At 43.5% G+C, this 27,158-nt stretch overlaps 2 protein-coding genes across 3 annotated transcripts in view; one reads left to right on the top strand and one right to left on the bottom strand.

Annotated features, from left to right (window-relative positions):
* gas2.L (growth arrest specific 2 L homeolog) overlaps positions 1-10,840 on the top strand; it is a 77,450-nt gene extending 66,610 nt beyond the window's left edge. The window contains exon 9 of the mRNA XM_018257270.2: positions 9,646-10,840. Within this exon, the coding sequence (XP_018112759.1) occupies positions 9,646-9,864 (219 nt within the window). The 3' untranslated portion in view covers positions 9,865-10,840. The remainder of the gene's footprint in view (positions 1-9,645) is intronic.
* A 5,649-nt stretch (positions 10,841-16,489) lies between these two features.
* On the bottom strand, positions 16,490-25,559 carry dhcr7.L (7-dehydrocholesterol reductase L homeolog). 2 transcript variants are annotated; one of them, NM_001087087.1, is given in 9 exon segments: positions 16,633-17,105; positions 17,107-17,168; positions 17,768-17,899; positions 18,021-18,225; positions 18,318-18,531; positions 19,033-19,123; positions 19,223-19,445; positions 19,535-19,632; positions 25,437-25,496. In NM_001087087.1, coding segments are annotated over 8 exon segments (1,029 nt in total). In that variant the 5' UTR covers positions 19,627-19,632; positions 25,437-25,496; the 3' UTR covers positions 16,633-17,095.
* Positions 25,560-27,158: the final 1,599 nt, after the last annotated feature.

Here is a 27,158-nt window from a genome sequence, read left to right as displayed (position 1 = left end):
CCCCATTGTAAGCAGCAGTCCTGTCCTGCTTTATGGCAGCTGAGATTCTATCTGTATAACAGAACATTCTGTCCCAGTGGCTGCACAGATCCTATCTGATCCCCATTGTAAGCAGCAGTCCTGCCCTGCTTTATGGCAGCTGAGATTCTATCTGTATAACAGAACATTCTGTCCCAGTGGCTGCACAGATCCTATCTGATCCCCATTGTAAGCAGCAGTCCTGTCCTGCTTTATGGCAGCTGAGATTCTAGCTATCTGTATAACAGAACATTCTGTCCCAGTGGCTGCACAGATCCTATCTGATCCCCATTGTAAGCAGCAGTCCTGCCCTGCTTTATGGCAGCTGAGATTCTAGCTATCTGTATAACAGAACATTCTGTCCCAGTGGCTGCACAGATCCTATCTGATCCCCATTGTAAGCAGCAGTCCTGTCCTGCTTTATGGCAGCTGAGATTCTAGCTATCCGTATAACAGAGCATTCTGTCCCAGTGGCTGCACAGATCCTATCTGATCCCTATTGTAAGCAGCAGTCCTGTCCTGCTTTATGGCAGCTGAGATTCTAGCTATCTGTATAACAGAACATTCTGTCCCAGTGGCTGCACAGATCCTATCTGATCCCCATTGTAAGCAGCAGTCCTGTCCTGCTTTATGGCAGCTGAGATTCTAGCTATCTGTATAACAGAACATTCTGTCCCAGTGGCTGCACAGATCCTATCTGATCACCATTGTAAGCAACAGTCCTGTCCTGCTTTATGGCAGCTGAGATTCTAGCTATCTGTATAACAGAGCATTACCAGAGTCCTATCCTACTTTGCCTGGCACCGGCCCTATAACAAAAGTTGGATATTCAGAAGTCAAACTGTGACACCTTTAAAACAATTCGGCAGGTTGTTGGCTCCAAATTGAGACGTGTGTCTTTAGTGCCATCTACTGGACCTTGCTGGAATAGGCCTCCTCAGTGCTGCATCATGTACATTGCAGGTCATTAACTGTAGGAAGGGTGTGAAAAACATAAATCTACTAATAAACTCCGGGTTTAACAATTAATTGATCTTATCAGTTCATCCAGTTAAAAGGGAAGCACACGTGCTATTTAATGCAGTAGACATTTATATAAATACTAATTAGCCTGGCGGATTTTAAGTGTGTCCAGTAAAGAATACATGGACATTGCTAATTGTTACTGTTCTCAAAGTGTAACAAATTGTGGCATGAAACAATGAAGAAAGGATCACAAGGGAGTCTCTGCCCCTGAGGAGCTTACAATCTAAGGTCCCTTACACACTCAGATTTTTCATTTAACTTCTGCAGATTCAATTCCAGCATTTCTATGTCTATCTCCCCATATATTGTTGTACAGATTGAATGAGTTCAGCCTATCAGCTCCTCTGCAGATATTAGCACCACAGTCGCCTCTTAATTAGATCCCAAGCAGCTTCTGCTAATTTAGCTTGTTCAAGGCCCAGCAATGTCATATACTAGATGAGGCTTTACATATCTTTAATTGAACGGAGGAGGAAGAGGCAGACGAAATCATGTCGGCACTCGAGTACCTGACAACTAAATCCAAAAATCTCCTTATTTATAATTTTACGGATCAAAAAAACTTCCAACTTGGCCCCTTCAGAACAAGTTGACAGCATATCTGCCTGTGTATGGGGTCCTTGGGAGATCCTGCAGATATCAATCTGGCAGGTTTGAATATCCCAGTGGGTGAGGGCTGTATATTTGTATTTATACATATGGGAGGAGGAGGTGCCATATTGATTCCCTTAGACAGTACAGTATGAGGGTATAGCTTATTGTGTGCCCAGAACATTCCTTCTCTGTATATTTGTATTTATACATATGGGAGGAGGAGGTGCCATATTGATTCCCTTAGACAGTACAGTATGAGGGTATAGCTTATTGTGTGCCCAGAACATTCCTTCTCTGTATATTTGTATTTATACATATGGGAGGAGGAGGTGCCATATTGATTCCCTTAGACAGTACAGTATGAGGGTATAGCTTATTGTGTGCCCAGAACATTCCTTCTCTGTATATTTGTATTTATACATATGGGAGGAGGAGGTGCCATATTGATTCCCTTAGACAGTACAGTATGAGGGTATAGCTTATTGTGTGCCCAGAACATTCCTTCTCTGTATATTTGTATTTATACATATGGGAGGAGGAGGTGCCATATTGATTCCCTTAGACAGTACAGTATGAGGGTATAGCTTATTGTATGCCCAGAACATTCCTTCTCTGTATATTTATACATATGGGAGGAGGTGCCATATTGATTCCCTTAGACAGTACAGTATGAGGGTATAGCTTATTGTGTGCCCAGAACATTCCTTCTCTGTATATTTGTATTTATACATATGGGAGGAGGAGGTGCCATATTGATTCCCTTAGACAGTACAGTATGAGGGTATAGCTTATTGTGTGCCCAGAACATTCCCTTTCTGTTATTGTTATTTAAACCTATGGATATGAGTTGCCATGGACTGTACTGGTTGAGGGCATAGCTTACTATATATATATAAAGTCCACCAGGATACCGGCACTCTGGAAAAATGAAGTTAATTTGCCTGGGTGCCAAAAACGATCTGCACTCACAGGACTTAAAATAAAAAGATTGTTTAATAAAGGTTAAAAGACTAACGTTTCAGCCTACCCCGAGGCCTTTCTCTCTCAATATAGGGGTGTTTCTGTTTAAACGCTGTGAATATAATTCTGCAGAGAGAACATAATATTCAAGGTGAAGTCTCACAGTGACCCATAAAGTGACACAACAGAGTCACCTGCTTCTCTCAGACACGACTAAGTAATTAAAGGAAATGTCAAAGGAAACGTTAAAGGATGAACCTTGGCCTGTCCTGAGAATGAATTCAACGTGAGAAATAATGACTCCAGTAATACCGAAATGGGCAGAACTAGGTACATTGGTATCTAGGAGGAGAGGGGAGATGTATTAAAGGAGAACTAAACCCTGGCTCTTGCATTTATCCTGTAGTGTGTCCTGGGGTGATATATCTATATGAATTGGCCCTGAGATATTAACAAGGAATCTCTTTCAATTCCCAGTTACAGAGATCACGCACCACCTATAGCTCAAGCCAACAATACATTAACCACAATGCCTGGCTTCTTCCCAGACCTGCTTCTGCTACACAATGTCAAGAGTCAGAACCAGCCATTTTCTGTCATTATACAAATATATATTTAGTGTGGAGTTCCCCTTTAACACAAATTTATGTCAGAACTCACAGGGCTTTGGGCGAGTGGGTAACCTGCTCTGCTCCTCATTGATTTTATACATTTTTCATTGTGTCTAAATGTGTTGTAGGAAATCTCTTCTCGGGGGGGGGGGGGGGTCCCATTATTGATCCTTTTGTCTTTATCTGTCATGCGGTCTCCTTCTTGCCCCAATGTCTCCATATTGCCCTTCCATCTCCTAGATACACCATTTGGCCCAACACTCTCTGTCTTGACCTGTTGTTTCCACCTTGCCCTACTGATTCCAGCAAGTCCTACTGGCTTCATTTTGCTCTACTGCCTCACCATATAGCCCTACACTCTCCATCTTGTGTTACTGTCATGATCTTACCCTACTGTCTCCATCTTGACCTAATGTCTCTGTCTTTTCCTTCTGGCTGCAAATTGTGCTCTTGTCCTACTGTCTCCACCATGTCCTACTGTCTCCATCTTGTCCTACTGTCTCCATCTTGCCCTACTGTCTCCATCTTGTCCTACCATCTCCATCTTGCCCTACCGTCTCCATCTTGTCCTACCATCTCCATCTTGCCCAACGTCTCCATCTTGTCCTACCATCTCCATCTTGCCCTACCGTCTCCATCATATCCTACTGTCTCCATCTTGCCCTACTGGCTCCATCTTGTCCTACTGTCTCCATCTTGCCCTACTGTCTCCATTTTGCCCTACTGTCTCCATCTTGTCCTACTGTCTCCATCTTGTCCTACTGTCTCCATCTTGTCCTACCATCTCCATCTTGCCCTACCGTCTCCATCTTGTCCTACCATCTCCATCTTGCCCAACGTCTCCATCTTGTCCTACCATCTCCATCTTGCCCTATTGTCTCCATCTTGTCCTACTGTCTCCATCTTGCCCTACTGGCTCCATCTTGTCCTCCTGTCTCTGTCTTGACCTAATGTCTCTGTCTTTTCCTTCTGGCTGCTAATTGTGCTCCTGCCCTACTGTCTCCATCTTGCCCTACTGTCTCCATCTTGACCTACTGTCTCCATCTTGTCCTACTGTCTCCATCTTGTCCTAATGTCTCCATCTTGTCCTACTATCTCCATTTTGTCCTACCATCTCCATCTTGTCCTACTCTCTTCATCTTGCCCTACTGTTTCCATTTTGTCCTACCATCTCCATCTTGTCCTACTGTCTCCATCTTGTCCTACTATCTCCATTTTGTCCTACCATCTCCATCTTGTCCTACTGTCTTCATCTTGCCCTACTGTCTCCATCTTGCCCTACTGTCTCCATCTTGTCCTACTGTCTCCATCTTGTCCTACTATCTCCATTTTGTCCTACCATCTCCATCTTGTCCTACTGTCTTCATCTTGCCCTCCTATACAAAGTATCCCCCAGTTTTTGCACCAACAGCTTCTGTTCAGTTGGAATAGTATCCTTTTAAACTAGCATCTCAATTAAGCATTAAATCCTTTCTTGATTCTGACAGTCAAGCCAATGCTTGGTTGCCAAGATTAGCTTGCTTAGCAACCAGAAAGCAGATTGAACCCCAAACTGGAAAACTGAAGTGAACAAATACAAGATCAACTGCAAAATCATCTTTGACTGTCACTATCTACCTCCAGATAAAAGTTAATGGTACATTGAATGCCCCCTTTAAATTGAATTGTTTTTCGGCTCCCAGGAAACCCCTGATCTGCTGTTAGTTGTAAACAGATGGTGCCGAGCAATTCAATAAGGAGATATAATTGGGTGCCCCTTTCCAAATAGTGGCCACTGGCCGGCTCTTGATTTGGGAGTTCATCTATTTCTGTAAATAGTCTTAATTAATGTCTCGCACGCATCTAATCTCTCTTTCTCTGCTTTCTCGGGGTCTCGCTTGTCTGAAGGCCTATTCCACACGCTCGGGGAGCCCTATTGTTTCCATGGCAACCGTGGATAGACCAAAACCTGTTGGATTATTTATGAATAGAAAGAGAAGGCTGTGCAACCCATTGTTGTTATGTATGTGCCTAGAGATCCTTAACAATGTCATACACTAAAAAGTAAAATCTATTGCTTCCCCGTTAATTAGTGAAAAAATAAATTTAAATATTTCAGACCTACTGAAACTGAAACAAAATTTGCCCTTTATCTTTACTGCTGTACAGGGGAGTTCTTTCATATATATCTTTTTTATATATATTTTATGTGTATGTATCAGTATCACAAGAGTATCAGTATCATAACCTAATTATTGGATGCGATTGGCCAGGGAAGCACAGAATCCATACGTTTTCCATTTGGACAAATACATTTGACTTACATTTTTAATTAAGATAATATATGAATGGATTTTTGTATTGTAATGATATTTGTAAATAGTATTTACGTATAATTTACATGTTGAATTGAAAGTTAATTTAAATACTTTAAATTCAATTTAGAAAATAATCCATGCTAATTTATTCTAAATGTTGTCATTTAAGATGTAATAATAATGTATTATTTAAAAATGTAATTGCATTCTTTCAATACTTTAAATCCAATGTAAAAAAAATTCTATGTCCATTCATTCTACATTTTTATTGCCGTGATTTAAATTCTTATTTGAATTTATTTTTATTTAAAATGATGCATGTAAAAAAATATAGTTGAATAAATCTTGAATAGATTGATTTCAAATAAAGTATGGGGATTAGTTATTCAGAAACCCATTATCCAGAAAGCTCAGCATTACAGAATGGCCGTTTCCTTATAGACCATCTCCATTTTATCCAAATTTTTAAAAATCATTACCTTTTTCTGTGTACCGGTAATAATAAAACAGTCGCTTGTACTTGATCCCAACTAAGATATAATGAATCCTTATTGGAGGCAAAACCAGCCTATTGGGTTTATTTCATGTTCAGCTTATTTCTAGTAGATTTAAAGTTCGAAGATCTAAATTACAGATCCCTTATCCAGAAAACAAAACATTCTGGATAATAGATCCTATACCTATATCTTGGAGTCAGAAAGGAATTTTTTCAGCCTCTGAGGGAAATTGGAGAGTCTTCAAACAGGGTTTTTCGCTTTCCTTTGGATCAACTGGCATTTAGGCAGGTTATATACAGACTTAGAAGGTTGAAATTGATGGACGTGTCTTTTTTCTGCTTAACTTACTAGGTTATTGTTCAGTAGAAGCAGGGTTGGACTGGGCCAACGGGACACTTGGAAAAACCTCAGGCTGTAAGTCCCACTGGGGCAGAAAGTGATGTCTAGGGTGTATAATAAAAACCTTATTTACAAACCGTGGAGCAAACATTTCCTTTGGAAAACATGTCAAAGAAGACTTCTCAGCTTGTTTTGTGGAACAAGGTTGTTTGATAGATCATCATATACTAGACCAGTATTAGTGCGGTGGTAGGACCACATTTCATCAGGCACGAGCGACGTCTTGAAAATCTTGTTTTATTTTAATTGAGTTGTTCTAAAACCCAAGTCCTTGAGTAAGCACAATATTGTTTATTTTCATCCACATCACATTTACGGCTTAACTCCTGCGATGACCTTTGCTAGTTGGGTTCATAACTTCCTTTTAAGATGTTGTTTTATTGTCTGAGAAGCCGAGATCACGGCTGATATTAAAACAGATAAAGCTGCACAAAGAAGCTTTCAGATGTATTGATTTCTGAGACAGCTCATCCATCAATTACTGCATCTGCTCTCCAGCCTTCCATGAAAGATGGAGACTTTGCATTAACAGATTTGACTTGCTCTCTGCCTTCCTGCTGGACACCATCTTGTATCTCCATATTCAAAATGACACTTGGAAAAGAAGCATTTCATAAACAATATGACAACCATTCAATTCCATGGTTTACTGGAACCGAGATCCAGCAATGACCTCCCTAGACTCATTTAGATATTCTTATTTCCTGGTGGAGATTTGACTATGGAAAGAAGCTTGGCCTAATTTAATCTATACTGTATATACTTGTAACCTTTGTAACCCATAAACTTTGTAATCATAACCCTTCGATCTTAAACCATGTGTTCTAGTACTGTCAAGGTCAAGGACTTGTTTTATTTGGTCTTACACAATGTCTTGTCTTGTTGAATGTAACACAAGTTCTTGTCTTGGTCATCTTGGGTGTTGCACAAGGGCTTGTCTTTTTGAATGTTGCACAAGGTTTTGTCTTGGTCTTCTTGGATATTGCACAAGTTCTTGTCTTGGTCTTGTTGAATGTAGCACAATGTCTTGTCTTGGTCTTGTTGACTGTTGCACAAGGTTTTGTCTTGATGAATGTTGCACAAGCTCTTGTCTTGGTCTTTTTGGATGTTGCACAATGTCTTGTCTTGATCTTGTTGAATGTAGCACAAGGTCTTGATGAATGCTGCACAAGGTTTTGTCTTTGTCTTGTTGAATGTAGTACAAGGTCTGGTCTTGGTCTTTTTGGATGATGCACAAGGTCTTGTCTTGGTTTTGTTTTTTGCTTTTGTTGAATTACTTGTCTTGTTTTGAAATTGTTTCCCATTATATTAGTTCTTGTCATGGTTTTGACCAATGTGGATATGTTATCATCATTCCTGGTTTTAACTGAGATTCCTCAAGTCCCTTTTGCAGGACCAACCTTTCTCCATGGCTTCCCACTGATCATAATAAGATTGCAGATATAGGAAACCATTACTGTATTCAGCTTTCAACAGTAGTTCCAAGAATATCTACAATCTAATTGTTTAAATTCAAATCTCATTCTAAATTACCTTCTATCTGGGCTTTCAGGGGTACCTAGAAGAGCCAATAGGTCTTTCATCTGATGTGGACATGATGGCCTCACCCTCAACCTAAGGTCCTAGGCCCCTGGTGTAGTCAAATAGCAGATGTAGGGTGACATGGTGGGTATGTATAGTCATGGTGGCATAGGTTTCAGGAGGGGGTTACCAAGCAGGAAAAAACAGATATCAACTATTTACAAAAAACTCTAAGATGCAAAGAAACTCGACTTTAGAAGCCGGCTGTTTAACATTCAGTAGAGTCCGTTTCTGGCTAAAATAAATCCTGAGAAACATCCCAGGGATTCTGCGATACAGCGGTAATTCTCTTCTAATAAGATTTTATAAATCTCTTGCACATTCCCACCGCAATCCATCATCAGGCTCATAAAGACACTCGCTGCAAACTCATTGAGTGGAAATCTTAGGGGAGAACACAACCTTCTAGAAATGCTCCATACAATACCATGACCCAGGCTTTCCTCTAATATCATTTCTACTTATTAATATTCTGCTCCATCTGCCCCGGTGCCACATTCTCTGCACAATCAAATTTGCTGTTTACTATTAACTCATTCATCATTTATGGGATCCTGTCTCTGCAAATAACCCCCACCCCTCCCAGCAAATATCTGAGATGACTAATTCATCCGTCCAAATCAATCTCGTTGCCTGTAGAAGAAATATGCAGAAATCAGGATTTTATTAGGAACTTTTATTATAGGGGTCATGTCCTGTGCTCCAGTCATACAAGTAGTCATTGCTGAGATCCATATCTGGAGGAACCTAAATCTCTGCTTGTGCCTCCATGTGACATCATCAGCACTCACATCAGTCTCATAGGCTCCACTCAATCTGCACCTCCACTCACACCATCACTTCACTAACACACCTCTACTCAATCTCTACCTTCATTTGCACCATCACTTCACTAGCACACCTGCACTCAATATCTACCTTCATTTATACCACTTCACTAGCACACCTCTACTCAATCTCTACCTTCACTCACACCATCACTTCACTAACAAACCTCTACTCAATCTATACCTTCATTTGCACCATCACTTCACTAGAACACCTACACTCAATATCTTCCTTCATTTACACCATCACTTCACTAGCAAACCTCTACTCAATCTCTACCTTCACTCACACCATCACTTCACTACTCAATCTATACCAAACTAGCACACCACTACTCAACCTTCATTTACACCATCACTTCACTAACGCACCTCCACTCAATCTCTACCTTCATTTACACCATCACTTCACTAGCACACCTACACTCAATATCTTCCTTCACTCACACCATCACTTCACTAGCACACCTACACTCAATATCTTCCTTCATTTATACCACTTCACTAGCACACCTCTACTCAATCTCTACCTTCACTCACACCATCACTTCACTAGCACACCTCTACTCAATCTCTACCTTCACTCACACCATCACTTCACTACTCAATCTATACCAAACTAGTACACCACTACTCAACCTTCATTTACACCATCACTTCACTAGCACAGCTTTTCAGTTACAGAAACCAGCTTCCTTTGGTTGCTATGCAAACATCTCCTTAGTTACTGTTCCTTGTGATCCATCAGCAAGTTGGGGGTGCTCCAGTAGTAGCCCCTAATGAAATCTTTATGACCCCCCATGTAACCCTGTGTTTCTCTGTTTTGCTCTTCCAGATGCTTCACAATAAGCACGTGATGGTGCGCGTCGGCGGGGGCTGGGAGACCTTCGCTGGTTATTTGCTGAAACACGACCCGTGCCGAATGCTGCAAATATCCCGCGTGGACGGGAAGACGTCTCCGGTGCAGAACAAATCCCCCACCATTAAAGACATGAACCCCGATACCTACTTGGTGGTCTCGGCCCATTACAAGAGCAAGAAAGAGATCAAGTGAAATGGGGGTGACCATCGTTAGTACATAATGCCCCCTGTGCTGTGTATCATAGTCCAGTCTGGTAGCAAAGGGGTTAAACTGAAATAAAAAGCTGTTTTTGCCTTAAAATGACTGTAAAGTACAAGCAGCGAGTATTCCCTGTGTATTCAGTTATTTATACAATCTGATGGGCTCAGACTGCTCTGTATTCCCCTCTGCCTCGTACTCTGCAGTCTCTCTAAGGGTTAAACAAAGGGGAAATAATACTGCTCCATCACGTTCACATCAGTGATACTTCCCCTTGAACTTTATTTTATAACTTGTACGATTTAGCATTTTCTGTTGCATTTCTGCGTGGGGCCATAGCGCTGCCCATCCAAGGACTCGCAGAGCATCTCATTCGTTTTTTTTTTTTAGCATGTTTATCCTTTATTTTTCTATTTGTATTTGTTGTCAGTTTTTCTTGGCTGAATTGTGCCTTCTCCTTTCACCGACTTGCCTACATGGCTGACAGTTATGAAAATCGCCATTTAAGAAGACTGTGGTTAGTTTGTGCCTCTCAGTCTGACTACAACACCCAGAATCCTCTGCCAGCTTTTGGCTTTTTGGGTAAAAACAGTTAAAAGAGCAGGAGGGCCAGTTTGAGCCTTACAAAGGCATCTTGAGGATTTGATATTGTTTTAAAGATGTGGTTGGGCTCTGGCAGGGAAATACCTCCTGGTAGTTCCAGTGTCGGGAGAACTGAGGCAGAGAATGCTGGGAACTGTAGTTTTATGATAACTAGAGCAATAAATCCGGCCTTGAAACATCTCTCTGACCTTCCGTAAATGTTGGGGTGCTGTTTATTCTGGAGGTAGAAACAGAACTGTCCCCCACTTTATAGGGACCACCCAAAGCAGCCCTGAAAAGCCATTAATTGGGTCATTAAAGGGGGTGGTTCACCTTTAAGTTAAATTTTAGCATGTTATAAAATGGCTAATTCTAAGCAACTTTTCAATTGGTCTTCATTATTTATATTTTTCTTTATAGTTTTTGAAATATTCGTCTCTTTCCTGCTTTCAAATGGGGGTCACTGACCCCATCTAAAAAAAACAAATGCTCTGTAAGGCTACAAATGTATTGTTATTGCTACTTTTATATTCCTCATCTTTCTTTTCAGGCCTCTCCTATTCATATTCCAGTGTCTTATTCAAATCAATGCATGGTTACTAGGGTAATTTTGACCCTAGCAACCAGACTGCTGAAATTACAAACTGGAGAGCTGCTGAATAAAAAGCTAAATAAGTCAAAAACCACAAATAATAAAAAAAGAAAACCGATTGCAAATTGTCTCAGAATATCCCTCTCTACATCATAGTAACAGTTAATTTAAAGGGGAACAACCCCTTTACTGCTCTGCCCTGGGTAGAAGGTGCAATAGCAGTTGGGACATAAGACGTTGATTATCTGCCAATGACAATCAATAAATGATATTTTTTTCTCTTCTAAAAAAGAATGTTTATAAATACAAACAGTTTGGGGAGGGGCAAAAAGAGTAATTTTGAGCAGAATATAGAGAATATTTTCTTTTCTCTTCAATGTGAGCAGCGGGTGAGTATCTGCCGGCAGACTGGAGCTTACGGGAAAATATCGAATAATAAAAAATGATTTTTTTTTTCTGGTTTATTCCTATAGTTCTGCTCACTGGGAGCGGTGCGGGTGCTGCTGTCAGTTCTGTATCTCCCCTGTACCCCACTAGTTACCCCACTAGTTACCCCACTAGTTACCCTGTGATTACTCAGTACATAGCGACGCTTTAATAAGGAGCCTCTGTATTCCAGCTTTTTTATTTTTAATTGTGATTTCGTACTAATTATAAAGTGATTTCTGTTTAACAATCAGTCTCGTCTCTTTGTTTTCCTTTCAGCGTCTCCGAGAATTAAGTTCTGTCAGGAAATCTCTGATGTTAATAACTGAGAATTATGTCTTTAATTATCTGCAGAACATTATGGAACTCACACTGATATTGTACTTGTCATAGAAACACATTAGATGCTTAATCTGCCTCCACCGAGGGTAAACAAACGGTTCCTGCTGAATTGTGCTTAGTACAGGGGATACCTATGCTGCAATAGTTTTATGGGATCTCTCTGTACAGACTATGAGCAAACTTAGGGGCTGTTCCTGCTGAATTATGCTTAGTACAGGGAATACCTATGCTGCCATAGTTTTATGGGATCTCTCTGTACAGACTATGAGCAAACTTAGGGGCTGTTCCTGCTGAATTGTGCTTAGTACAGGGGAATACCTATGCTGCCATAGTTTTATGGGATCTCTCTGTACAGACTATGAGCAAACTTAGGGGCTGTTCCTGCTGAATTGTGCTTAGTACAGGGAATACCTATGCTGCTATAGTTTTATGGGATCTCTCTGTACAGACTACATTCTTTAGACCATCTCAGCTTCAGAGAATTAAGTTGAACCCATAAAGACCCTCATTCTACCCACACCCAGAGGGCCCAGTCCTGCAGTTTTGGATTCAGTGATGGAAGATTATCTTCACTGCGCAGAAATGGAGACCAGATTTCCATATAATAAAGGGGCACATAACATTCATGACAAATCACATACAGGGAGATCTGCAGAGCTGCACTGCCCTCTTGTGGCCAATACCTGTAGATACAATAGCATTAACCCATCTGTTGCTGATATTCATGCAAGTTTGAAAAATCAGCACTGGAGTCTGGTGACAAACATGTTAATAAATGAGTCTTGGGCAGGAACGATGGCAGCTGAGGTCAGGCACCGGCTAATTAGAATTAATTAGAATTGCACTTTATTTCAGTAGGCAAAATTTTGGATGAACTTCCCCTTTAAAGTGCAGAAGGAAGAAGACAAAGCTACATGATAGGTCAGGTCACATGGCCCATAAGGAACCATTAGCCTCAGTGCTGCCGCCTAGTGGAACTTATAGAAACTGCAACATATGGGAAATGCATTCAGAAATTAAACTTTAAAGAGGTGGTTGACCTTTAAGTTAACTTTTAGTATGTTATAGAATGGCCAATTCTCAGCAACTTTTCAACTGGTCTTCATTTTTTGTTATTTAATGCCTTCTTTACTCTTTACAGCTCTGAAATGGGGTCGCTGACCCCATCTACAAAACAAATGCTCTGTAAGGCTACAAATGTATTGTTATTGCTACTTTTTATTCCTCGTCTTTGTATTCAGGCCTCTCCTATTCATATTTCAGTCTCTTATTCAAATCAATGCACGGTTGCTAGGGGAATTTGGATCTTAGCAACCAGACAGCTGAAATTGCAAACTGGAGAGCTGCTGGATAAAAAGCTAAATAAGGCAAAAACCACAAATAATAAAAATAAGTATCACTCACGTATTATAAGGGATAATGTACCCCCTACTGTAAATGATAAGGATATTAGAAGTCACTGAGGGGTTGTTCTGTGACCATATAAAGACACAAGGCTGCAGGCTGAGTTATACAGGGAACTCTGAGTATCACTCATGTATTATAAGGGATAATGTACCCCCTACTGTAAATGATAAGGATATTAGAAGTCACTGAGGGGTTGTTCTGTGACCATATAAAGACACAAGGCTGCAGGCTGAGTTATACAGGGAACTCTGAGTATCACTCATGTATTATAAGGGATAATGTACCCCCTACTGTAAATGATAAGGATATTAGAAGTCACTGAGGGGTTGTGACCATATAAAGACACAAGGCTGCAGGCTGAGTTATACAGGGAACTCTGAGTATCACTCATGTATTATAAGGGATAATGTACCCCCTACTGTAAATAATAAGGATATTAGAAGTCACTGAGGGGTTGTTCTGTGACCATATAAAGGCACAAGGCTGCAGGCTGAGTTATACAGGGAACTCTGAGTATCACTCATGTATTATAAGGGATAATGTACCCCCTACTGTAAATGATAAGGATATTAGAAGTCACTGAGGGGTTGTTCTGTGACCATATAAAGGCACAAGGCTGCAGGCTGAGTTATACAGGGAAATTGATGAAATTAGTATTGAGTTTATTTTTAAAAAGGGCAAATAGTGAAGTACCCCTTTAAACTTTATGTCACATACAGGTGATACAGGTCACATGACAATCCTAGAGCTGATCTATGGCTGGTGGTTGCCTAGCAACAGTCAGGTGGGAGTGGTATTTATCAGAGTTGAGTTCTGGGAGAAGCTGTCAACTCACCCGGGGATGTCTCTGATTGGTGCAGCTGCTCCCAAGATATTGTGGGAGGGGCAGATAGAAGCTCGGGGCAGAGGAGACATTAGGAGTAAATGTTACAGATTCTCTGACTCCCCCACATCCCCGGCGGCTCCGCCCAAGCACGTGACACACAGACCCATCCTCACACCCGAGTCTCCGACTTCCTCTCTCCCTGCGGGATCCGCCTGTTTGTGAGAAATCCGGAAACCAGGCGTGGCAATAAAAGAATCCTGACCCCTCCCACCGTCATTTTCTACTTGCCACCAAGCGTTTGATCTTCGCATGACAGACCGCCTACTACCTCTCCAATGATAACGCTGAACACAACGTGACCACGCCTAAGTTTCCAATCGGCCCGCCTACTATATTAGATGCGTTAACCCTAAACAGGGGGCGTGGCTGCGTCACCATTATCGAATCCAGGGGCAGCGCTTGTCAGAAGGGGCGGGGCAACTAGAGGATTAGTGCAGATTCTTTTACTTTGACTGTAGTGTTTATGGGGCCCCGTCTGAAGGTCAGTTAGGGGGAGATTTGGGGTGAGTGCTTATTTGTACCCTGGGTACCCCTGGAACTATAACAGGGTGACTGTTACCCCAATGTTTCTATATATCTGTAACCTTGTTATGAGCTAAGGGGGCCCAGTCTGAAGGTCAATTAGGGGGAGATTTGGGGTGAGTGTTTATTTGTGTCCTGGGTACCCCTGGAACTATAGCAGGGTGACACCCCAATGTTTCTATATATCTGTAACCTTGTTATGAGCTAAGGGGGCCCAGTCTGAAGGTCAGTTAGGGGGAGATTTGGGGTAAGTGCTTATTTGTACCCTGGGTACCCCTGGAACTATAGCAGGATGACTGTTACCCCAATGTTTCTATATATCTGTAACCTTGTTATGAGCTAAGGGGGCCCAGTCTGAAGGTCAGTTAGGGGGAGATTTGGGGCAATGACTCATGGGAAGACAATAGTTTTCCAACAAAACTGTACAATAAATTTACCCAGATATTTACTAGGAAGAAATATTTGAAACGCTTCTCATGTCAGTATCTTAAAACAGGGGTCCCCAAAAGCGGGCAGCAAACACTCCCGCACCGGGCCACCGAGCCCAAAAACAAGGCGGGATGAATTGGACTCCAGCGCGCCAAAATTGGACACCGGCGCGTCCCAATTTGCTGCCGACTCCACCGAAAAGATGGAGACAGTAGAACAAGATGGAGACAGTAGGGCATGATGGAGACCGTATAACAAGATGGAGACAGTAGGGCAAGATGGAGACAGTAGGACAAGATGGAGACAGTAGGGCATGATGGAGACCGTATAACAAGATGGAGACAGTAGGGCAAGATGGAGACAGTAGGGCAAGATGGAGACAGTAGGGCAAGATGGAGACAGTAGGACAAGATGGAGACAGTAGGGCGAGATGGAGACCGTAGGACAAGATGGAGACAGTAGGGCAAGATGGAGACAGTAGGACAAGATGGAGACAGTAGGACAAGATGGAGACAGTAGGGCAAGATGGAGACAGTAGGGCAAGATGGAGACAGTAGGAAAAGATGGAGACAGTAGGGCAAGATGGAGACAGTAGGACAAGATGGAGACAGTAGGGCGAGATGGAGACCGTAGGACAAGATGGAGACAGTAGGACAAGATGGAGACAGTAGGGCAAGATGGAGACAGTAGGACAAGATGGAGACAGTAGGGCAAGATGGAGACAGTAGGGCAAGATGGAGACAGTAGGACAAGATGGAGACAGTAGAACAAGATGGAGACAGTAGGGCATGATGGAGACAGTAGGACAAGATGGAGACAGTAGGGCGAGATGGAGACAGTAGGACAAGATGGAGACAGTAGGGCAAGATGGAGACAGTAGGGCAAGATGGAGACAGTAGGACAAGATGGAGACAGTAGGGCAAGATGGAGACAGTAGGACGAGATGGAGACAGTAGGGCGAGATGGAGACCGTAGGACAAGATGGAGACCGTAGGACAAGATGGAGACAGTAGGGCAAGATGGAGACCGTAGGGCAAGATGGAGACCGTAGGGCAAGATGGAGACAGTAGGACAAGATGGGGACAGTAGGGCATGATGGAGACCGTATAACAAGATGGAGACAGTAGGACAAGATGGAGATAGTAGGGCAAGATGGAGACAGTAGGGCAAGATGGAGACCGTAGGACAAGATGGAGACAGTAAGACAAGATGGAGAGAAGTAGGGTTAGATGCCAACACTATTGACAGCTGTGACAATGGATCTTATTTATCCAAGTGGATAGTCTAACCGCTTCCTTTGAGGAGGCATAGCTCTGTAGGTTCAAGCTCTTTATCTCTTTTTCCCCAGAATAAGTTTTGCAGCACAAACTCCCTGCAACCTTTATTCATTTCGCAAAGCTCTCCAGAAACCAGAAATAACAACAATTCCAACATCCAAGAAAAATAACAGAATTGTCTTTATTTGGAGGGGCCGGCACTGTAGAAAAGGAAGGTGAGACAGGAGTTGCAGTAAAATTCATGAACCGTTTTCAAGTTTTAACGCCAAAAAAAGTTCTAAAATCCCTGTTTTTTTTTATTGTTTTTCAGTCCTTAGTTACAGTCCACACAATAAATCTGTGTCTTGATCTTTCTTGAAAATCAGGCCTCTTAGAAGATTCCAGGGAGTAACCTATAGGGCACGGCGCTGGTGTAAAGCTTCCAGTCCTTCCCGTATTTACTCGAGCATCGGTGTTCGTCTCTTATGCAGCGGTGAACCAACAAGATGGTCATGTAGATGAAGTAGAAATAAGGCAGGAGGTGGTCAAAGCCACAGGCCAGGCAGTAAGCCAGGGACCCCATTAAATCTCCTGTGTAGTTTAAATGCCTCGCCACCCCCCAGAACCCTGAAATCATCAGCTTGCTGTAATGTTGCTTGCCGTCCGTTGACGTGTAGGAACATTCAATGGACTTTGGCTTCTTCCCCCAGATCTTGCAGTTGCCGTTAGTGCGTCGGAAGAGGTCTTTCTGGTGATTGGTCATTCTGAAGATGTAGTAGCCAATCAAACCGAGTAGAAGGACCCCAATGGCGGCAGTGGTAGAGAGCTCAATGGGGTTATAAACCAGATATAAACCCTAGGGGCAAACACAAACACAAGGTGAGGATAAACTTCCCCCTACTACTAACCCCATATTATATTGTATTCACCATAGACTAGGCCTCTGTTATTTGAAGTTTGATAAAGGGGAACTATACGTTTACTATAAGGCAACTGCACAGGCCTTCCTCTCCTCTACTCAACTAAATTAAGAACACCCTGTCCCTGATCAGAAAGGCACCCTATATCTGAACTGGCAGTTGCCAGAGACAAGATGTCATGGTAACCCTTAACCCCACAGTTCTTCGTTTTGAATTCAGGTTCCAGAGTGCATGGCTGTTCTAGTGGGGTTCTCTTTGGTGTGGTTGGGTGGTGGCTTGTGCAGAGACCGTATGTTTGGGTTTAGTTCACCCTTAAGTAGATCTATAGAACATCAGGAGTAGTGTTGTTATGTTAAAGGTAATTTGTGCCCAGCACCAAAGTCAAACTATGTGTTGTGCCCAGGAGACTGGGAAATGGGTATATTGGAAGTAACACCTGCAAAATGGTGACAGCCAATCAGAGCATCAGGCACATTCAGGTTCCCTCCAACATTACTTGCACCCCATGACAAGACTTGACCTTGTTCCTTCTTACCTGTAGGGTATAGAGGTAGGGCAACCAGACACAATCTCCCCATCCCAGATACCAGCCAAAGTGGTCATGGCAGATGTCAATAGTCTTCAGGTACCAGGATTCGTTCCAGAAAAAGTCCACTACATAGATTGCCTGTATAGTAAAACATTAACACTCATCATCATCATCATCTTACTGTATTGTCTAAGGGAGCGGGTTTGTCAGCTCCCACCCTCATACTGTATCTCTGGCAGTGCCAGCAGGTCCATCCTACCTGAAGAACGTTGACCAGAATCATGGAGTTGGTGACCTGCCCGTAGAGCTCTTGCTGCTTGGCAGCATAGGACAAGTTAATTAAGGTCCAGGCGACGATCCCGGGTCGCCCATTGAAGAACAGTTTGAAGTCGAACCACTTTCCAATGCGGGGGTTGAACTCAATGCCCATCATGTAGTTGTAGAAGAAATTGCCTGTGAATTTGCTACAATCAGAGACATAAACAGGCATCACAATAAGATTCATTGGTTAGTCCCGACCCTTATCTCTCCCGCTCGCTCCTCCAGGGTAACGTACCAGTCGCTGGCGTTGGTGGGGAAGAAGTAGGCTTTCACCAAAGCGAAGGTGGCGACAGAATAGCCCAGGAGATTGGCGCACCACAGCAGCGGGATCCAGTTGTCAATGATAATGGTTGGGGAGAACCAGTGGAAATGGTAGGCGTTGGCGAACCAGAGCAGGTGGGTGATGGTCCAGGCCTGCAGCCCATTGACTTGGTATTTGTTTATCAAGCCTGAAAAGGGTAGAGTTATCATTTGGAGGAAATAACAGGGGAGGCGTAACCCAATAGTGCAAAATTGGGGTACCCTTTGGGTACACCCTTTGGGTGTACAAAGATTGTGTGATAGACTTTACACAAGATTTTAGATGGCAACAATTTGCATTGTCTATGACTGGGGCTGCCATTTGGAGTCATAGGGTCCCATACTAATAAGTTAGCAGGGACCTACCCCCAATTATGATCCCATTGGTCACCTGGGACCTGCCAACAAGTAGTGGGGCCCTAGTGAAAATAAAGGCCTGGGCACGGATTATAGCAAACCCCCCACTCATGATCCGCCCAAGCCCGTCCTTTCTTGTGGACCACAAATAGCACTTTCTTGGGGTCCTTGGCCGGATTACCACTTTGATGGGCAAGGACCCTGTCCAAGGAATCTTCTGTCTTAGAGAGCATGGGAAATTAGATTGTAAGCTTCGCTGATACACTCCATTGGTCGCAGTTATCTTTACTCACCAGCAGGGGTCCTTGCTCCGTCTTGCACTCCACCCTCGTAGCCAGGCACAAATTTATGTAAGATATCAGGAACGAGCATATACAGAAACACCTGTCACATTAACATAATGATTAACCATTGAGAATAAGCTTAAAGGGGAACTACACCCAATATACATTCCAATGCACATTCCATCTAATTCTGCCTTACCTGGAAGGAGACCCACGCTAGGTAGATCTTGACGGCAGTCCAGGTGATTGCGGGGGTCTTGTCCCAGATGTCGGACAGCTGCGCTTTGCCAGAGTATAGGTCCAGGACTGGGGAGGTGAGGGCGCACTGATACTGATCACATGACATGACAAAGTAGTAGACAATCAGCGGAGCAAAGGCCAACAGGAATATGACTGAGGCCAATGAGAAGTAATCCACTTCCCTGCAATGGGTAAGGCAGTGGGGTAAACAACAGACACCCTGAGTCTATCAGAAGCCCCTAATTACCACTTACCATAACTTATAACTTACCAGGCTCGGCCCCACTGACCCACATGTTGCTTTTCTCCATTGGCCATTTTCTTGTCCCCCCTGGACGCATTCGCTCTTCTCCGCTCACCCATTTTCTGCTGCAAGAAACAAGAAATAAGGTTTAGGCCTGACGATCTATAACAGGTTCTCCACTGTTGAACCATAAATTGTATCAGGGCCTCAAGTATTAAATGTAAAAGGTACATGGGCTCCCCCAGGGAGGGTAAATCCCCCCATTCTCACTATTACAATCAATTTACTGTCAAGAAACGTCTTTGATCCAATCACAGCAGGGGGTCCATTGATAAGATGCAAATGCTCCTTCTGTGGAACCAAATGGGACCCTTATGTGTATTGGAACCTTCTCTTGAACCTTACATTTCTTTTCAGCAGGGGTCCCCAGCACCCCCAGGGCTCAGACATTCCATTGTTTTGTCATTGAAATTGTTTTTGGTGCCACATCAGCTGTTTTCACCCTTGGCCTTCCCCTATTATTTGTATTCACTTCCTTATTCCCTTAACCCAAGGCTTGTCTGACCTTTTCTCTTCAAACACTCACCCCAAATCTCCCCCTAACTGACCTTCAGACTGGGCCCCCTTAGCTCATAACAAGGTTACAGATATATAGAAACATTGGGGTGTCACCCTGCTATAGTTCCAGGGGTACCCAGGGTACAAATAATCACTCACCCCAAATCTCCCCCTAACTGGCCTTCAGACTGGGCCCCCTTAGCTCATAACAAGGTTACAGATATATAGAAACATTGGGGTGTCACCCTGCTATAGTTCCAGGGGTACCCAGGGTACAAATAAGCACTCACCCCAAATCTCCCCCTAACTGACCTTCAGACTGGGCCCCTTAGCTCATAACAAGGTTACAGATATATAGAAACATTGGGGTAACAGTCACCCTGCTATAGTTCCAGGGGTACCCAGGGCACAAATAAGCACTCACCCCAAATCTCCCCCTAACCAACCTTCAGACTGGGCCCCCTTAGCTCATAACAAGGTTACAGATATAAAGAAACATTGGGGTAACAGTCACCCTGCTATAGTTCCAGGGGTACCCAGGGCACAAATAAGCACTCACCCCAAATCTCCCCCTAACCAACCTTCAGACTGGGCCCCCTTAGCTCATAACAAGGTTACAGATATATAGAAACATTGGGGTGTCACCCTGCTATAGTTCCAGGGGTACCCAGGGTACAAATAATCACTCACCCCAAATCTCCCCCTAACTTACCTTCCGACTGGGCCCCCTTAGCTCATAACAAGGTTACAGATATATAGAAACATTGGGGTAACAGTCACCCTGCTATAGTTCCAGGGGTACCCAGGGTACAAATAAACACTCACCCCAAATCTCCCCCTAACTGACCTTCAGACTGGGCCCCCTTAGCTCATAACAAGGTTACAGATATATAGAAACATTGGGGTGTCACCCTGCTATAGTTCCAGGGGTACCCAGGGTACAAATAAACACAGTGTGTGAATGGAATTTGGATTTCCAAACAAGCCATTAGATATATTAGCAGTGGGGAGGCGACAGTTGGAGGGTAATTACGGGGTGCTTATTAGCTGGCGGCTCCATTGTGCAACAGCAATTAGATTATTGTGACATTGGGGTACAGTGGTATTTAGGGCATATTCCATTTCACGTGGGAATGTTTATAGAAACCCAAGAGACCGTTGGGCAGACGCTCGGCATTCACCAGACAACTCCCAGGCCCCTGAGACCAAAACTGGAATCTGTGAAACTAAAATGACCTCTAACTGCCACTTGTAAATGAGTCGTTATGATGCCAATGTATCACCGTGCGGTGGGCGACGCATTTCACTACTGTGGGAAGCGGTGACAGGTGGGCGGAGCCATGAACAGGAAGGCAAATAATTTGGGCAATCAGCTGACAAACACCAGTGTGAGGAATCAGCACCCCCCCCCCTGTTTTTTGGCTGTGGGAGGAAACCACACAGGAAGGACTTGTCTGCACAACTTGCACTCACAGCACCCTGGTCACAATCAGACGAGTGCAATGGAATAATGGGGGCAAGCTCAGGCAGCAGCACCCTATTTTACCCCAATAACTCACGCATATAACCCCAGGGGAAGTAACACCTCAATGGGTGGGGGGTTAGAAATGCAGGAGTGACCCATTAACCCTTTCTCTGCCAGTGGACCTTCATGGGTTTTTGCACATGGTTGTCACCCCCCCCCTCATACCGTGACTAATTACTAAATCCTCTGCTAGAATCTTTAGGCTTTTAGGATCACCCTCCCCCCACCTCCTGGCTGCACCTATTTACTAACATTATTGGGAAACACCCAGGTACGGCAATGCTTTCCCTGTACAGTAAGGCTTTTTTTTTAATTAAAGAACGAGTTCCCTTTAAAACAGAACTAAAGGGGAAGCTTAACCTTGTCCAACCTGTGCTGCTGATAGAGATAATATGATACATGAGACTTTGTCCCCGGGGGCTGAAGGCTAATAGATCTCTGGAGATAATAAAGAAAGGAATGCAGTTATACCATAGAACAGTGATCCCCAACCAGTAGCTCGTGAGTAACATGTTGCTCCCCAACCCCTTGGATGTTGCTCCCAGTGGCCTCAAAGCAGGTGATTATTTTTGAATTCCAGGCTTGGAGACAAGTTTTGGTTGTATAAAAACCAGATGTACTGCCAAACAGAGTCTCAGTGTAGGTTTACAATCCACATAGGGGCTACCAAATAGCCAATCAAAGCCCTTATTTGGCACCCCAAGAACATTTTTCATGCTTGTGTTGCTCCCCAACTCTTTTTACTTCTGAATGTTGCTCACGGGTTCAAAAGGTTGGGGATCCCTGCCATAGAAACACAGCCTGACCTTCCACCCTCCTACAACTCCCAGCATCCTCAGAGCAGCTGGATATTTGTGAATGTTACATTCCATTAACAGTAAATGGCACTGGTTAATAGGAAGTTCACTTTTTCAGCTATTGTTACTTATATTACATAAACTTAGCAACCTTGCAACTGTCCTTTATTTCTTGTGTGTGTGTTTTTCTTTAATTATTCCAAATGATTCTTTGAAATAGTTTCTAGGATCATGGACCTGGCAACCAAAATTCTTTTCTCTCTTTCCTTTCTCTCCTTCCTTTTTCCTTCCTTCCTCCCTCCCTCTCTTCCATCCTCGCTCCCTCCCTCACTTCTTTCCTCCCTCCCTCCCTCCCATCCTTCCTTCCTCCCTTTCTTCCATCCTTCCTTATTCTTTCCTTCCTCCCTCCCTCCCTCCCTTCCATCCATCCTCCCTCACTTCCTTAATCCTTCCTTCCTCCTTCCCTCCCTCACTTCCTTACTCCCTCCCATCCATCCTCCCTCCCATCCTCTCTTCCATCCTTCCTCCCTCCCTTCATTCCTATGTCCCTACCTCACGTCCTCCCTCCCTCCCTTCCATTCTTCCTTCCTCCCTCTGTTCCATCCACCCTCCCTTCATTCCTCCCTCCCTCACTCACTTCCTTACTCCCTCCCTCCCTCTCATCCATCCTCCCTTCTTCTCTTCCATCCTCCCTTCATTCCTCTGTCCCTCACTTCCTCCCTCCCTCCCTCCCTCCCTCTCTCCCTTCCTTCCTCTCTCCCTCCCTCACTCGCTTCCATCCATTCTTCATTCCTTCCATCCTTCTTTTTCCTTCCTCTCTTCCTTCCTTATTCCTCCCTCCCTCCCTTCCTTCCTCTTAACAAGCAGTCAATCAGATATCTGTCTGCTCCAAACTTATCCTTAGTCTGTGGGATTTGTGCAGATTCTGGGCACGTCTCCAATACACTTAGGGCAATGGCCCACAAGAAGAGATTTCTATTCATTTGTCAACGTCACAGAACATGTCAGCGCTATTCAGGTGAATGACAGTAACAATAGCCCCAGGGCTCATTCATAGGAGCAGATCAGGGAAATACCCAGGAGGCTTTAGGGCAAGACTAATAGTCTCTGGGAAGGGAGTGTGACTGTGGGATAACAGGTATAGTAGGGAGAGATGGTGTCTATAGTAACAGTGGATAATAGTCTCTGGGAAGGGAGTGTGACTGTGGGATAGCAGGTATAGTAGGGAGAGATGTGTCTATAGTAACAGTGGATAATAGTCTCTGGGAAGGGAGTGTGACTGTGGGATAGCAGGTATAGTAGGGAGAGATGTGTCTATAGTAACAGTGGATAATAGTCTCTGGGAAGGGAGTGTGACTGTGGGATAGCAGGTATAGTAGGGAGAGATGTGTCTATAGTAACAGTGGGATAATAGTCTGTGGGAAGGGAGTGTGACTGTGGGATAGCAGGTATAGTAGGGAGAGATGGTGTCTATAGTAACAGTGGATAATAGTCTCTGGGAAGGGAGTGTGACTGTGGGATAGCAGGTATAGTAGGGAGAGATGGTGCCTATAGTAACAGTGGATAATAGTCTCTGGGAAGGGAGTGTGACTGTGGGATAGCAGGTATAGTAGGGAGAGATGTGTCTATAGTAACAGTGGATAATAGTCTCTGGGAAGGGAGTGTGACTGTGGGATAGCAGGTATAGTAGGGAGAGATGGTGTCTATAGTAACAGTGGATAATAGTCTCTGGGAAGGGAGTGTGACTGTGGGATAGCAGGTATAGTAGGGAGAGATGTGCCTATAGTAACAGTGGATAATAGTCTCTGGGAAGGGAGTGTGACTGTGGGATAGCAGGTATAGTAGGGAGAGATGGTGTCTATAGTAACAGTGGATAATAGTCTCTGGGAAGGGAGTGTGACTGTGGGATAACAGGTATAGTAGGGAGAGATGTGCCTATAGTAACAGTGGATAATAGTCTCTGGGAAGGGAGTGTGACTGTGGGATAGCAGGTATAGTAGGGAGAGATGTGTCTATAGTAACAGTGGATAATAGTCTCTGGGAAGGGAGTGTGACTGTGGGATAGCAGGTATAGTAGGGAGAGATGGTGTCTATAGTAACAGTGGATAATAGTCTCTGGGAAGGGAGTGTGACTATGGGATAGCAGGTATAGTAGGGAGAGATGGTGCCTATAGTAACAGTGGGATAATAGTCTCTAGGAAGGGAGTGTGACTGTGGGATAGCAGGTATAGTAGGGAGAGATGGTGTCTATAGTAACAGTGGATAATAGTCTCTGGGAAGGGAGTGTGACTATGGGATAACAGGTATAGTAGGGAGAGATGGTGTCTATAGTAACAGTGGATAATAGTCTCTGGGAAGGGAGTGTGACTGTGGGATAGCAGGTATAGTAGGGAGAGATGTGCCTATAGTAACAGTGGATAATAGTCTCTGGGAAGGGAGTGTGACTGTGGGATAGCAGGTATAGTAGGGAGAGATGGTGCCTATAGTAACAGTGGGATAATATACCATAAATAGTTTTTTTCTTGGGCACTGTTACATAGTGCTGATTACAGTGTTGAGTACAGAGATACACACAGAATTTCATGGCTAATACCAGTAGTAAAGCAGATGTACAGAGCACAGTTGGTTATGGGAACAAGTCAGATGATGATACAGTGAGACAACAAGTGAGACACTTACACAAGGAGTAATGGAGGGACAGGGATTATAGAAGCAGGAGGAAGATACACCGGGTGCAACATTGTATCAATCCCTTGAGAAAGAGACAAAGTGATATCTGGTTAATAATTACTCAGCTGTATTTAGTGGCCCCAGTGTGTCAGTAGAGAGAGAAGAGAAGCTGCAGCTGACTCAGAACCTCTTGGCAGCTGAATACATGAGATTCATATAAATCACAATAAATAACAAAGAAATTGCCAGATTTTGTTCTTGTTCTCATTAACCCTCTGTTGTCAGCACACAAGCAATGCAAGTAAATATAAATATAAATATAAATAACACACAGACAGGGAATAGGGGCAAATCCTGCAGTGCATCGTGGGATTGTTACCTCTTTGTGTTCTGCTTATCTGTCCCCAGCAGCTCTCCCCATGTAGTTCCTTGTGAGATCAGACTGGTGTGTGTCCTGCTCTCCTGTCTGTGCCTTCAGGCTCCTCCCACTTGTGTCTCACACTCGCCCTCCACCAATAGAACTTACAGACACAACCATGTCCCCGCCCCCCGCACAGCTGGATTGGTGCATCTCCCTGAAACCATCTGACACCATCTCAAGCCATAGACTCCTGTTGTGTAAATACAACTAGTGCGTTATACTCGCTGTGTAACTGCGGCTTCTAGTAAGGATATGGGTTGTTCTGAGACCATATAAAGGCACAAGGCTGCAGGCTGAGTTATACAGGGAACTCTGAGTATCACTCATGTATTATAAGGGATAATGTACCCCCTACTGTAAATGATAAGGATATTAGAAGTCACTGAGGGGTTGTTCTGTGACCATATAAAGGCACAAGGCTGCAGGCTGAGTTATACAGGGAACTCTGAGTATCACTCATGTATTATAAGGGATAATGTACCCCCTACTGTAAATGATAAGGATATTAGAAGTCACTGAGGGGTTTTTCTGTGACCATATAAAGACACAAGGCTGCAGGCTAAGTTATACAGGGAACTCTGAGTATCACTCATGTATTATAAGGGATAATGTACCCCCTACTGTAAATGATAAGGATATTAGAAGTCACTGAGGGGTTTTTCTGTGACCATATAAAGGCACAAGGCTGCAGGCTGAGTTATACAGGGAACTCTGAGTATCACTCATGTATTATAAGGGATAATGTACCCCCTACTGTAAATGATAAGGATATTAGAAGTCACTGAGGGGTTGTTCTGTGACCATATAAAGGCACAAGGCTGCAGGCTGAGTTATACAGGGAACTCTGAGTATCACTCATGTATTATAAGGGATAATGTACCCCCTACTGTAAATGATAAGGATATTAGAAGTCACTGAGCGGTTGTTCTGTGACCATATAAAGACACAAGGCTGCAGGCTGAGTTATACAGGGAACTCTGAGTATCACTCATGTATTATAAGGGATAATGTACCCCCTACTGTAAATGATAAGGATATTAGAAGTCACTGAGGGGTTGTTCTGTGACCATATAAAGGCACAAGGCTGCAGGCTGAGTTATACAGGGAACTCTGAGTATCACTCATGTATTATAAGGGATAATGTACCCCCTACTGTAAATGATAAGGATATTAGAAGTCACTGAGGGGTTGTTCTGTGACCATATAAAGGCACAAGGCTGCAGGCTGAGTTATACAGGGAACTCTGAGTATCACTCATGTATTATAAGGGATAATGTACCCCCTACTGTAAATGATAAGGATATTAGAAGTCACTGAGGGGTTGTTCTGTGACCATATAAAGGCACAAGGACATTATCATTAATGGCATTTTTAAATGGTAAACATAATGGAATGGAAATTAATGCTCATTAGTTAAATTACCATTTAGTCATCATTAAAATAAGAGGAAACTGAAGATGACATGGAAGAAGAATTTGCTGTCCCGCCTGAGTTCCCCATTCCCTTAATTATTATCATTGGCTGAGATTTATTAAGGTTTGCTATAAGGTTATATCTAGGGGAGTCCTATGTCTGTGCCTGACTTTATTCTCCTACTACAGGTATGGGATCCGTTATCCAGAAACCCGTTATCCAGAAAGCTCCCAAATACAGGAAGACCGTCTCCCATAGACGCCATTT

Source organism: Xenopus laevis, chromosome 4L (assembly GCF_017654675.1).
Source record: "Xenopus laevis strain J_2021 chromosome 4L, Xenopus_laevis_v10.1, whole genome shotgun sequence".
NCBI lineage: Eukaryota > Metazoa > Chordata > Amphibia > Anura > Pipidae > Xenopus > Xenopus laevis.
The sequence above is the reverse complement of the archived record's forward strand: the minus strand, read 5'-3'. Positions and strand labels throughout refer to the sequence as shown.

Coding starts and splice junctions, on each gene's coding strand:
- dhcr7.L (XM_041589166.1), bottom strand. CDS start 19,626: ATGGGTGAGCGGAGAAGAGCGAATGCGTCCAGGGGGGACAAGAAAATG. Junction 19,446..19,534: donor GGTCAGTGGGGCCGAGCCTG/GTAAGTTATAAG, acceptor TACCCATTGCAG/GGAAGTGGATTACTTCTCAT. Junction 18,532..19,032: donor CGGAGCAAGGACCCCTGCTG/GTGAGTAAAGAT, acceptor TACCCTTTTCAG/GCTTGATAAACAAATACCAA.